This window comes from Phoenix dactylifera, unplaced genomic scaffold (genome assembly GCF_009389715.1).
Source record: "Phoenix dactylifera cultivar Barhee BC4 unplaced genomic scaffold, palm_55x_up_171113_PBpolish2nd_filt_p 001782F, whole genome shotgun sequence".
Classification (NCBI taxonomy): Eukaryota; Viridiplantae; Streptophyta; class Magnoliopsida; order Arecales; family Arecaceae; genus Phoenix; species Phoenix dactylifera.
In genome coordinates, this window is record NW_024069079.1 from 8648 (window position 1) to 22831 (window position 14184).

Below are 14184 nucleotides of genomic sequence, written 5' to 3' on the forward strand. Positions count from 1 at the left end.
CTTGCTTTGTCCGAGACTTAAAACTCAAGACAGATCACAGAGAGGTGCAACTTACTCCCTGAAAATTATTTCGTTGGGATCCCTCGCACCGAAAAACAGAGAAGAAATGTCATCAAACGGCATAATAAAGACAGTATCCCTCAATACTGATTTGCATGATCAAAACACACTTGATCCACAGGGAAAAGGGGAGACTTGCACAAGTAAATTGACGCTGCTGGACGAGATGAAGCAAGATTCAATTTACAAGAGTCACGAGTAGAACAAAAGACATTCATTCTGATCATATCTCAATAATCTAAATAGAGTGACATAATTATATTATGAAATAAGGACCAGAATTACTTATGGTACAAATCAAAATGCCTTTCGCCGGCTGCCAATACCACTAGGACTCCTTACACTACCAGAATCTGATGAAGCATGCATCTCCCTTTGCCCCTTTGATAGGTTGCCACGAACACCGTGAGATGGCAAACGCCGAGGAGAACCTGAGTTCATCTCACTGTCCCTGCAAACAGCTTCGGCCTCCAATAACTTGGCTTCCTCCATTAGCAAGGCTAACTGGTTTAACAAGATGATAATCATCAGCCCTCTTCAATTTCTTACAAAAAGTTATGAAAGAAAAGGTCGACTCGATTACCCGAATCTCATTTTCCTTCAAGCGGTCCTGAAGTGCATTTACTGCAGGGCTTAAACTGCAAAAATTGCAGAAAAAGCACAAGTTCAAAAGAAAACCTTTGTTTAAACTGCAGGGCTTAAACAGGCTCCTACTCACCAGTATTCCATCAACTTGCACAGAGAAGCCTGGTACGTGGCCGTGTGATGAACAAAAGTAAGGGGATGCATTTTCCCACCACTGGTTACAAAGTGCAGAAAAATCAATAAAGGATACCTAAGTCTCAAGAAGAGGTATCACAGACAAAACAATTGCACATCAAGCACAATACATTACCGCATATTTTGGGAGATGGCTTGGCTATATGCAAATCTCTCCTCCTCAAACAGTACATGCTGCATATCAGTGAATGAAGTTAAGGGAGAGTCGAGCTTTAGCAGATACCTTGCTGGCAATACTTGCAGTGGCACTTCCTTCCTGATATACTGTGCACCACTGCAAGCCACGGCAAAATTCAGAAGATGAATTAGAGGATCTAACAGAAAACATTACATATCTTTATTTTCTCTGTAGTTATTGAATTTCTTCCGTTGAACCAAAAGTTTTAGCTTGTAAGCGATGAAATAGTTTGGAATATGGTGATGATGCCATAGATTACTACGTCCAGAAACAAGGGGGAAAGAAAAACTCTCATGAGGATGGAAAGATGTAACATTTGCGAAAGAGTGTTCTTCAACAAAAATGGTTGACTGCATGTAGACATAGGAATGTGTGTTCGGACAAGCAAATCATGGTTATATTCTATCAGATATACGTCCACTTATTGCTTAAAATTGTAAGTGGATTTAAGATTAACTCAAGCAAGCAGATAATTTTATGACCAAAGCATCAAGGTCACTCGTAAAGTTTGAGTGTAGTAACTAAGGCCTTTTTTGCTATCACTACAGTTTTCTTTTTCAATTTTAAAAATTAAAACATGACAACCATCTGTTTGCTAGAGCATGTTTCTATTTCTTTTTTTGTTTCTAAATACTCTAGTCTGGTTTTTGAAATAAGTGAAAGCTATTAAAAGTAGCTGTCATTTTCTTTGAACAGAGAAACAGGTTCAGTTTTACCCCCCTCGCCGCAACTGCCACCACCGCTCTCCTACCACTACTGCCACTGACACCATCACTCCCCTGCCACCACCGCTTATAGAATATATGTTTTTTTTTTTAAATATAACATACTACACCAGATATGTTTATGTTTTAAAAATTTAGAGAAAAGGAAAACAAAGTTTCGATTTTGAGGTTTTAAGAAATAGAAAGCTGGCAGGGATGCCAAACACAACCTAAATTATATGCACGGGCATTGAAAATGATATCATAGCTTATGGTTATTAAAATAATATGATTCAGAACATGGAATCAGCAATTACAGAATAAAGTATAGAGATTTATAAAAGATGCATCCACAAGAAACACCCTGCACCCTATCAGATAAGCAAATAGTACAGAAAAACTGTTGGTTCATGAGAGCAAGGGGACTATGCTTATGTTTGAAAATTAATTTGTATAAATTTTAAAAATTTATAACAGATAAGTAAGATGAGTGTTCACACTTAAGAGGCATGTATCCTGTGACTGATTTTGCATACAAGTGAGCAGGCACAATCAATCCGCCACCAGATATTTCAATGTTACAGTGACAATACAGTATTCATTGATACCTCATGTCCAAATTAGAGCGATGCAATGCCTCCTGCATGCTAGGTGTCATATCCGGAGAATCTACATCAGCTGCCATGTTATGTGCGCTGTTGGCATTGTAAGCAACAAGAGAGTTTCCTCTTGCTCTCTGCTTCCCTAAATAACTGACATCAGCATGAGAAAAGAACTCCTCCAAATCTGAAGATCTTCCCCCAACCTAAACAACATATGACATATCTTATTTTGGATCATACAAGGAACGCTTGTACAATGTAAAACGGAATGCCCTGGTTGTCAATACTTGTGTATACTCAAGCCAAAATAGAGTCGGTACTCAAAAGTCAATACCTGTATTGAAAAGCTATGAAGTATTTTTCTTCAAGTATTGTGAATGATACAATGCTAAACAAAATCAGTTTTTTGAGAAACATAGTGGGGATGCCACCACACAAGTCCGAAAAAACCCAGGACCACTCCCATGAGATGAGAGATGCCAACTGCCTGAGCTAAGACTGGTCAGCATGGTAAAGAAATTCATCAGAACAATAAAGAAGCATGTGAGACTGCAGTGCATAGATCATAACGTAGCCCAAGTCACGAGATCTCAAGGATATACTCTATGTTGCAGAAAATAATGAGCCTTGTGCTGGAAATTTGACTTTTCATTGATGAACTAAGCAAGCATGATTTACCCCTAGAAGGAAGGCTTTAGTGTTATTTTACACCAACACTTCATTACTAACTATTAAGCACAGCAATAACCCAGGAGAATTTCGATCATAAACAAGTATTAGTCCCAGGACGTTTTCTAGCAGCAACGTCCTCATAGAGAGTTCCCATGTAGGTAGTCAAGGCATTTAGGCAGTCTTAGGAAGTCTTCCACCATCATTAGTTTATAACCTACAGAATGCCCAGGCAGCTAAGCAGCACAGAGAGCTCTAAAACTACCATAATTCATCAAACTTGCATCATTAATTGGCAGCTTAACGCTTACAGATAGATACATCAATTATCCATATTGCAAATGATGGAGAAAGGTCTATCATTTAACTCCCAAATAAATTCTTCATAAATGATTCAAGGAGTCTACAAACGACTATAGGTTAACTATGATAAGATATATACCAAAGTTGTAATAGCTTTTATATATTTTACAGACATATATACATACCGTAGAACAGTTACAAGTGCAAATCTTGTTAAGCTATAACTAGATATACTGGGTATACTAAACTTAAAATAACTCTAGGCAAAAATATATAAAGCATATATCTAGAGAGACATGCACAACATGCACTACCTGGCTGGTCTACTGATCAACTAGTTGACCATCTAGAAAATCCAGTGGACATCTAGATATTTACACCAGCCCAGGAGCATGTAGCCAAGACAGTGCACCCCACCTAAGCATGTAGGCACCTAAGCATTTACCCTAGTAAAACTGTTACTGTAATGGCTTGTAAAGTTCAAATCACTCATCGGCTCAAGTATATATAGTTAAATAGACAACTCAACTAAGGTAAAATGTAGCCGTCTACTCTATCAGAGGTTCATTCATTCACTATCTCATTGGTGCAGGACAGAAGAGTCGTCTAGAAACGAACCAAAATAATTAAAAAAAAAAAAAAAAGCAACAGCCAACCAAACCTTGGTAGCTTTGGATGCTCTAGAGTCCCCAGTGTCCTGTTCAAAGCTTTCAGTCAAAGCAGACCCTGATGTTGATGCCATATTCTCCGAGGAACTCCAAGATGATTCAAGCTCTATAATTGAACTATTAGTGACAGGGGACACATGCCTCTGTTTCCCATCCAAGGATTGGAAAGCAATGACTTGAATTCTTCCAATCTGAGGAAATTCTCAAAGCAGTTATTGAGCCACAGAGGAATCCTGCTGCAATTGTACAATAAAAAAGAATAAAATTTGAAGACAGGCCTTCTGAGCATCCTCACTAAAGCAAGAAAAGATCAGCCCAATAAAACCAGGATCCAGCAACTGATACATTGCCTGGGTACGAACATCTGCAAGTTTTAGATTTCATAGATACGATCAAGGAATATCCTTTCTTGCAAATAAGTTCAATTCATTCAAAGAAGAAGACTGCATGTCTGATGCATAAATAAAAGCAGATGTAACTCACCAAAAACATTCATTGAAATGCCATTGTCAAATATAAAGATGCATTACACCAAAAATCATAATAAGTGCTAAATGCAGGATGGGCATATGCAATTGGCAGATAATTATTTTAATAATTGGAACCAAGTAAACAACCAATAAGTAGGCTAGCAAACACTCTAAAGACTACAGATCCTACTGAAAAGTATCAAATATTATGACATAGGTGAGATCATAAATTCTGAAAGTAACAACCTGTGCTGTTCAAAGACTTTTATTCCCTAGTTTTTTCTTAGGTGTAAGACAATGGAAGTGGCAGGACATCATCGGCAAAACCTGAAGCTGCCATGTGCCTTCATTTTCTGCAACACTACTCCCAATGAGTAGGGTAGCAAATAGACTAAAGACTATAGATTGTACTAAAAAGTATCAAGAAGCATGACAAAGGTGAGATCATAAGATCTGAAAGTAACATACTGTGTTGTTCAAAGATTTTATGTCCTCGTGTTCTCTAATGAGTAAGACAACAGAAGCAGCTGAACATCAACAGCAAAAATCATTTTTGAATACCCCAAACAAAATCAAGGATAACAACATAGTACGACCACCAATCTTCAGCAATCAGCTAAATTATGATATAATATCTTGATACCCTATTTCAACCATTCTTCATTACCCCCTAAGAAAATACATTGTATGTTATCCTCTTTCATCAAAAACTCTACCTTTCTACAAAATCCTTTAATTACAAAATTTGAGTACTGTTACCACATTTTAGTCTAAAGAAAAATTTCATTCATGCACCAATATCCCCTCCTCCAGTCCACACATACCTTAAACTACTACTTTGTAAGGTTTATCATGACAACTGATAGCCTATGCCAAATGAAAAAACAATCAAATGAAAAGATTGCAAATAACTATAATAAGTCAAGCACAACAAATACCACTTGCAATACAACATATAAAAGATAGCAAGCAGGAGGTAATGTAGTTTGACTATAAATTAGAAACATCCTTGAAAGTAGCTCTGTGGAGCCATAACATATAGTAGTCATTATTATTGTCAGCTTACCTACATGAGATGGAAGAACTGTAATATGAGGGTGTGAATGGTACCACCCGATTACCCTTGTTGTCCTTCCTGTTGTCAGTGTCATTCTGTGCTAAAGGGTCAAGTTTAACTTCCAAAACTAATATAATTTGCAAAGGTTAAGATATAAGAGAAAAAGTTCTAAAAATGTGATGATGGATATCTCAGCTTGAGCCGAAGCTGCAGCCAGCAACTCAGGATTAGTCTCCACTCGATCTTTTCTACGATCAGACCGCATTTGTGGGGATGCTCCCCAGATCAGAGCAGCTGCATTTCCACCATTCATGTACTACAAAATTTGCAATGCCAAACATGAAAAACCCAACTAAATAATGGTAAGGAACTTCCATAGTAATGATTTATAGTTTAAAAGATAAATAGGTTACAGAATTAGAAACAGAAGTAAACTAAACAAATCTCAAAATTCCTGAAGAATAATAATAGAACTGGCAGTAATCTCATACAAGTAACACATGCCCATTAAGTTCAAGAACCAAAAATAGATACAATACAATGCATCTGTAGCAATTTAACTTTTTATGGGATCTATCACAATCTATCAGATGTTACAAAATTCAATGATCTAACAAATGAACATAAGTAATATTAACATTCCCACCCTCCCACCAACTCACCCCCCACGGAAAAAAAGATCAGGCATCTCTTCAACTGGATATATAGTGATCACAAATCAAGAGCCTTATTTCCCCGAATATTTGGGATTGGCTCGACAAATTCTTCTGTCATTGTTTAGCTGGCTAGGGAAGTCCTAACTCCAAGCTTATTCAACACTTCCTCATGACTTCCATCGAAGCTGATCATCTGCTTTCTTACTGTCTTCAAGACCACTAACATATCAACAAGCCCTTCAACCATATTGCGTGCACACATAGGAAATACCGTGCAGAACCAAAGAAACTGAATATGCCTTCCATCGGACCATCACTATATCCCATATCATGCAGCTTCTAGCTCTAATAATTAATCATGTTTATTTCTCTTTACTCGTTTCCTCCTGATATTGTTCTCTCCATGGTTTGTTGTGCCAGTACCGAGCACCGTACCGGTTGTCCAACAGCACGAGTCGGTACGGGCCCGCGCCGTGCCGTGTCGGGCTTGTACTGACACAGAAGAGGGCGAACGCAGACCATGGGAAAAAGAAAAAGAGAAAGAGAGAATGGAAAGAGAGGAAAGGAGAGAGAAGGAGGCCAGTGCCCGGGCAGGAGGCGAAGGCCGCCGCTGAGTCTCCTCTTTCGTTCAAAACAGGGTGCGGCCTCTAAAAAATTTCGCAATTTTTAAGTAAAGTCAGAGGCAAACGATTTGCCAACTATACTTAAAAATCATAATTTTTTTTAAAGGCTGGACCCTGTGACCCGGCCGCGGCCTCCACCTCCTGCCCGAGTGCCGACCTTCGCCGCCCTCCGCCAACCTCCCTCCCTCTTTCGCTCGCTCTCTTTTCTTCTCTTTCCTTCTCCTTCTCTCCCTCCGGAGACGGAGTCTCGGTTTCATTGCCAGAACTGTCCGGGTCCGCCACTGGTACGGCTCGGGACATCCCAAACCGGGCGATTCGGGACGGTTCTGCCTATCCTGGTTCTCTCCTATCTCCCCTTACTCATCTTTATCCCTTCTTGTTAGTGAAGATCAACATTTCCTCAAAATATTTTTGTAGAAAAAAGAAAGAAGATAGAGAAGAAGAACTGAAGCAGAAAAGGAATGTAAGAAACCTGCAACCTTATTCCAGTGCAAGCAATATATAACCAATCCCTTTAGTAGCCTAAGGTAAAATACATGAGCTAGAAAGGAACAAAAATACTGGGGGGAAAATGAAGCCAACTTTCGAATACAATAAGATCTAGTTCTCATATTTGCAAATACATGACTCCAACTCTCCAGTCAAGGAAAATTGTATTATAAGGTGATTCTCACAATATGATATCCAAATAGCAGCCTCTACAGTGTGGATTAAGAACGGATATACAGTAGGCACTATCGCCTACCTAGTGATTCTCAAGTATTCGATCAATGGGAACGTAAGTCGCCCTCATGGAGCTTCATGCAGTACACCTAATTGTATCATATACCTATGGTGAAGTGGAAGAAGCTCTGAGTACAGTTTTCTCTATATGAAATTCCCAAATCCCAACTAAACTCTCAGCTCAAGAAATATAGTTCTTTTTTTTATTATCAACAGGAAAGAAAGAAAAATGGAGTAGAACAAGGTGAAGTTCTTAATAAAAGAACTTTGTGTTAAAAAAAAAAAAGAATGCAAAGCTTAAAATATTGTGGGCCATCAGAATTGTCGCCATGAAATATAAAAGCCCAGAACAATATCTCAAACTTTCCAATAACCAAGGAAAGAATCAAAAATTGGACTTTTAAAAGTAACAGAAATCAAACAACTCTATTGCTACAACCACACTCTAAACGGCAAAGAAAAACCAGATCAATTCTGACTCATACCGCAAGAAAACTTTAATAACTTCATCAATTACCAAAAGCATGCTATGATCAGCGACTCAAACCCCAGAACTCTATCCTAATACTAAGTACCTAATCAGCGAGAGGGGGGGCAACAAAAATCAGGCAATGGACGGCAATAGAAGCCCAAGAAACAGAAAAAACACCGCAAGATTTGATCTTTTTATGATCTATGTAGCAAGGAAAGTAGAAAGAAGTAGCCGAGAAAGACAGAGGAAGGTGACTTAGACATATGATCTTGGAGGAGAAGGCCCGTGATCTTCAGGCAGTACGATTCCTCTTCCACGAGCCGGAGGAGAGGGGGGAAAAATTAACGGAACAATGAGAAATTCTAAAGAGAAACTTTTCTTTTCGCTGAAAAATTCCCCAAATGCGATTTTTACAAGGAAGTGACTAATCACGCAAGAGAAACCGGAGGTATGGAAACGCGCAACGCAAGAAAAACCTAATAACCGATGCTGCGAAAAGCATCATAAGATACTTCGAGGAACAAATCGAATCCAATCGATCGGCTCCTCCTCCAACCCCATCACCGCATCGATCTGACTTAGCAAGCCCCAAAACACAAAACCCCAACCAAATCGAGCGATGTTTTTACGGAAAAAGAACCCGGAAAAAGAAGCTCAAGACGCGTGCAAGGTTCGATCTTGATGCGATCAATGGGGAGGACGAACAAGGAAAAGGGGAGAGGAGGTTACCTGGATGTCGCCGAGGAGGAGGCCCATGATCTCCTCCGTCTCCGTGGTGAGTGCGTGGGTGAGGCAGGTCAGCCACACCTCCTCCGACATCTTGACGCATGCCAGCGACATCTCCTCCTCTTCCTCCTCCTCCTCCTCCTCCTCCTACGGAGAGAGAAAGAAATCGCAGAGAAGAGGAATTTTTTTCTAGAAGGTGGGGGGGCGGTTGTGGGGAAGAGATGGGAGCCTGATGGTTTTGTGCCGTGTATTAGGTTACTGTTACGTCTACCATTCTATTCTGTATTAGTATTGATATCATTATTATTATTTTTTATTAACATTATTATCATCACTTATGTATTATAATAATAATAACAACAACAATAAACGAATTCGATGGGTGGCGGCAGATTCCAGCAAGAGGGGTACCAGGTTTTGGGAGGCGAAATCGAGGGATCGTGAAGGTTGCACTGGCATCGATTTTGTGATTAGAAACTATGAGTCTTTGATTGGTAGTGGTAGGAGGGCGGCGCACCTCTTAAACTTTAGTTTGTAGAGCAGAACTCAGGGCTGTATGAAAAGTGCACCCAAGAAAAAAAAAAATTCTCTAACTAATGAGAAAGAGAGAAGAATTTAGAATTGATGAAAGATTTTGAATTTAAAAATAATATTTATATTATTTGCAATTACGTTACAACAATGTTGAATGGCTAACAGGAAAAAGGACTGGCCATCAAGCTGGATATGGAGAGGGCCTATGATAGGGTCAGGTGGAGCTTTCTGGAGCAGGCGCTGGAGGCATATGGTTTTCACAGACAGTGGATCGGATGGGTCATGGGGTGCGTACGGGGACCAAAGTTCTCCCTCTTGGTCAACGGCACGCCCTCACATTTCTTCGAGTCCACATTGGGGCTACGGCAGGGATGTCCTTTATCTCCATACTTGTTTATTATTTGTGCTGATACTTTGTCACGAGCTTTGCAGAGAGTTTGCGCTAGCCGGGAGCTGGTGCCGTATAGTCCGGCACCAGGGGCCCGACCCCTTTCCCACTTATTTTTCGCTGATGATTGTCTTCTTTTGACCAGGGCACGAGTGGCTGAGGCACGGGTTCTTCGCAGGGTGGTGACGGACTATTGCATAGCGTCTGGCCAGAGAGTGAACTTCCGGAAGTCAGCTATTACCTTCAGCCCCAGTACGGAGTCCAGAGTTCGACAGGAGATCCGGGGGTTACTGCAGATACCAGAGCAGGAGGGGACGCTGACCTACCTGGGAGTTACCATCACCGGCCGACGACCGCGAGTGGCAGAGTGCTCGGGCCTGGTGCAGCGGGTACAGAGCAGGCTTGAGGGATGGAGAGCATCTTCCCTATCCATGATGGGGAGATTGACTTTGGTCAGATCAGTGTTGGGATCCATACCGATGTATCTCATGGCCAACACTGTTATGCCAAAGACGACCTTGTTGAGGATTGAGCGTCTTCTTCGGAGTTTTTTGTGGGGCTCACACGGTGGAGGCCATGGAGTGCATTTGGTGGCTTGGGAGCAGGTCTGCCGTCCTATTAGTGAGGGCGGTCTTGGGGTGCAGTCCCTGATGGAGAGGCGCGAGGCGCTCATCGCTCGGCATGCAGTTCGGTTTATACTTGAGCCACATAGCCTATGGAGTCAGGTGATGGCAGCCCGATATGGACGAGGGGGCCTAGGGGGGGCATGGAGGGGCCGCCGAGTCTCTTTCATGTGGCGTGAGATTGTGAGGCACTTACCGACTGCATTAGCGAGCACCAGGTGGCTGATCGGCGACGGGCAGAGCATTGATGTGACCAGCGAGCCATGGGTGGACACCGTGCCATTGAGGCGTTGGCCGACCATGGTCGATGTAGAGGCAGTAGAGGGACTACGGGTTAGCGACCTTTTGGCAGGAGGTGGAGTAGAGTGGGATGATACTAGACTTCGACAGCTATTTGGGGTACACCTCGCAGCGAGGATCCGGTCTCTTCCGTTACCAGGATGTGGGGGGCGGGATGTCAGGGTATGGGGCACATCGAGCCAGGCCAGTGTTAGGCTAGGAGACCTCTCCCGTGTCATCCAGTCAGAACGGGAGAGGGGGCCGGATTGCACATGGATCTGGAGGCACGGTCTCCACCCGCGGGTAGCCCTCTTCTTATGGAAGGTGTTCTGGGATCGCCTTCCGACGAGAGCTGCGCTGAGTAGGCGTGGTTGGGGGATCCCTGCAGAGTGTGGAGCGTGTGGGGCTGTGGAGTCGGTAGACCATGTGCTCTTTCAGTGTGTATGGGCGAGATTGACATGGCAGTGGGCCGGGATCTCGCAAGAGGCCCGGAGTGACAGGCCACAGTTCCTTCACATGATACGACAGGGGCTACCCAGTTCCGGGACGTGTCAGGAGGCTATTAGAGCGACTTGCACAGCGCACCAGATTTGGCTGGCAAGAAATGCTCGTACTCTCGGCGACCGCAGGGTGTCACCGAGGTTTGCTGCGGAGCTTGCTCGTGTTCAGGCCCTTGAGTTTGTACCCACCACCTCTTCAGACAGACCTTTGACAGCTCGGGACACCTGGGGCCCCCCCTCTGCTTCGGCAGCCCACCATATGGTGTTTTTCACCTGGGAGCCCCCACCCCCGAGTTTCCTCAAGGTCAATTTTGACGGGTCGGTGTTGGACGGCGGTGCGCGGGGTGGTGCGGGCTTTGTTATACGAGGCCCGCACTCCAGGGTAGTTGCAGCAGGTGGCTGCCAGCTGTTCGATACGTCGGTTCCGGAGGCAGAGCTTCGAGCAGCCTGGGCGGGCGTGCGCCATGCGAGGATGATCCTGCGAGCCAGGTCGATCATTTTGGAGGGCGACTCCACCACGGTCATCGGATGGATTCGGAGGGGGGCGACGGGTGATGGTACAGACCACCCTTTGATCCGCGACATAGGGAGCATGATGGGAGATGAGCGAGCCTTTCAGGCTCAACATGTATTTAGAGAAGCTAATGGGGCAGCCGATTGGGTGGCGGCCCATGCGGCTCATCACTCAGGGTATACCCTTTGGTCGGGGGAGGAGGAGCTGCCACATGCGCTCCGCGAGTTGCTTTATTTTGATTTTCTTGGATGTATTCGTACACGTATTGTATGAAATATCCGTTTTCAGCAAAAAAAAAAAAAAAAAAAAAAAAAAAAAAAACAGGAAAAAGGACCATATTGGGTCCCTCATATAACTTAAGAAGCTGGTGAAAATTTTTAACTAGAGAAGACTCGAAAGGATGAAACAATAATTTTTTCTGTTATTATTGGATCTTGTTGGCAAGAAAGCACTTCCCTTTTTCGCAAATTAGTTGCAATAACTTATATCTACCTCTCAATTACTTCATATTGCATGACAGAATTTTTTGTTCACACGTTAAGTAAATGAGTTGGAAAGTAATAAGTTATGTTAAAAAATACTTATTTCATCCTCCTGAAAAAAGTGTTTTAATTCGTATGATCCAGAGTGTTTGTTTGAAAAAAAAAGATGAAGTAAGTAAATTGCCAAACATTTACTCCATATTTTTAAATTCAGAATGTAGCAATTTTACCAAGAACCAGTTATGTATAACAGTAACATGATTCTCTATACATGCTATTGGTCTAGCTGTTTGTTATGATTTTTTTTATGGAGTGTCGGATGGTGTGGAGTTGATACAGAAACTGTCATTGTCTTTCTCTTTTCCTTTTTTTTTTTTTTCTTAACCCAAGTACTTTGCATCATTTATGCAAACTAGCCTTCAAATTTGGGCGCATCGAGAATTTCCACCAAGCCTGGCATGGCTAGACGTAGTGAAACAAAGATCCAAAATCCATTTTAGGAGAAAAAAACGAAAACAACATTTACTTCAAAGCTAGAAAATTGTAAATACAAACTTTTTGATAGGATCGTGAAATGATTTGAGAGGAGAGAAGAATAAACTCAGAGAAAACAAGTAGGATGATGCTCTTGTCTCCAACGAACCAACCAAGGGTGAAGTAATTGATAAATGTATATGTATTATTCAATATGGTTTTTCATATGGAGTATTACTATTTTCGTTAGAACGATAGAAATAACCAGACTCGTATGGCTGTGTGGAAACATGTGGTCCGCGAACGTTCTGTGACCACTTTCTCTAGTAAAACAAAATAACCAAGGCTGGAAATGATCCAAGGCAGAGAACCACCCGTGTTTTCTTTGGGCCCGCGGGGGGTGGGGGGACAGGACAAAGAGACGAGGAAGACTCGCTGGCATGGAATTAACCTTCTTTTCATTTCCTCTCACTTGGTCCTTTTTTTTGTGATTCGTGCTCGGTAAGATGATTTCCATTCTTTTTTATGGTGCTCGGGAGGAGTTTCGCTTCGCGTTACGAATAAAGGAGAAAGAAAAGTCAAAAATGATTCGGCCGCAATGATTGGATAGATCGGATAATGGACATGCCAGATCAGACGAGATCGTCTCCTCCGTAGCATATTATTATGGGGCTTTTTTTTTTTTTTTTGGAATGGCACTGACTTCATTCCGCAGACTAGCCCATATTTTATATTTTGATTTTTCGTAGCGTACTCATACCTGAATGTCGTGAGACACCGGTGCGCAAAAAAAAAAAAAAAAAAAAAAAAAAAAAAACCTAGCTCCCGTTCACCGTGGGCACGAGCTCCAAGGCCGGGGACAAAGGAGAAAGTGGGGGCTGGAGCGAACGGAGAGAATGGGGGAGCCAGCGCAAACGGAACATGGGTTCGAAATTGGGACCCCTTCGCTTTGGCCGTTTACACGTATTGGATCCTGGTTTGTCGGTCTACAGCTGATATGGTGGACCTGGTCCAACCAATGTTTCGATCTCTCTCACTCCTCTGGCGGGCTCCAGTTCTCCCAATCGACGGATGCCAGCCCTCCGATCAGTGGCTTCAACGATCATCCCGAGCTCTAGTCAGCTGCTTCCGCAGCCCTCCGGAGCTTCGTCAGCTCCGGCGACCCTCGAAAACTTTACTCCCTGACCTCAAACCATCGTGCATTCCACGCAGCCATCCCTCAACAAACCACCACACCTTTCCTACCCTCCCGAAGGCCCCCTCCATCCTTCTCGCCTTCCGAAAAGGCCGGCAGACTCATGCCCTTGCCCTCAAATATTGTTGTGGCATCGACATTCTTTTGTGCAGTTCTCTATGCGTGAAATGTTCGATGGAATGCCTGAGAAACGAGTGCCTCTAGGACAAGTTAGCCCCATGAAGCGTTGACCTGCTCTACAATTTCCCTGCTCGCTGGCTCCTGGGTTGCGAGGTCAGGTCACCATGGTGGATGTTTGCTCCCCATGCATCGACCAACATGGGTGCGGTCGAGCTCAGTAAGTGGGTCATGCCTCCATGGAGAAGCATGACATTGATTGCTAGATCCGCATCAAGACCACCCTCGTCTACTCAAGGTGTCCTCCCTCATTTCTTATTACCTTAATGATATTTTCCAGGAGAAAACACGCTGCATCATAATAGACTCGGGAAGTTAATTCACAAT

The 14184-nt window shown here is 42.8% G+C and overlaps 1 protein-coding gene across 1 annotated transcript; it reads right to left on the reverse strand.

Moving 5' to 3' along the window:
• Window positions 1-204: 204 nt before the first annotated feature.
• Window positions 205-8944, reverse strand: LOC120109085 (lys-63-specific deubiquitinase BRCC36-like). Its single transcript, XM_039122820.1, has 10 exons — window positions 8695-8944; window positions 5682-5807; window positions 5501-5588; window positions 4243-4328; window positions 3958-4155; window positions 2331-2527; window positions 956-1114; window positions 779-859; window positions 644-698; window positions 205-564 (listed from the first exon to the last, which is right to left on the reverse strand). Exons 1-10 carry the CDS (start codon window positions 8803-8805, stop codon window positions 358-360), a joined length of 1308 nt encoding a protein of 435 aa, XP_038978748.1. The 5' UTR covers window positions 8806-8944; the 3' UTR covers window positions 205-357.
• Between the last annotated feature and the right edge of the window lie 5240 nt (window positions 8945-14184).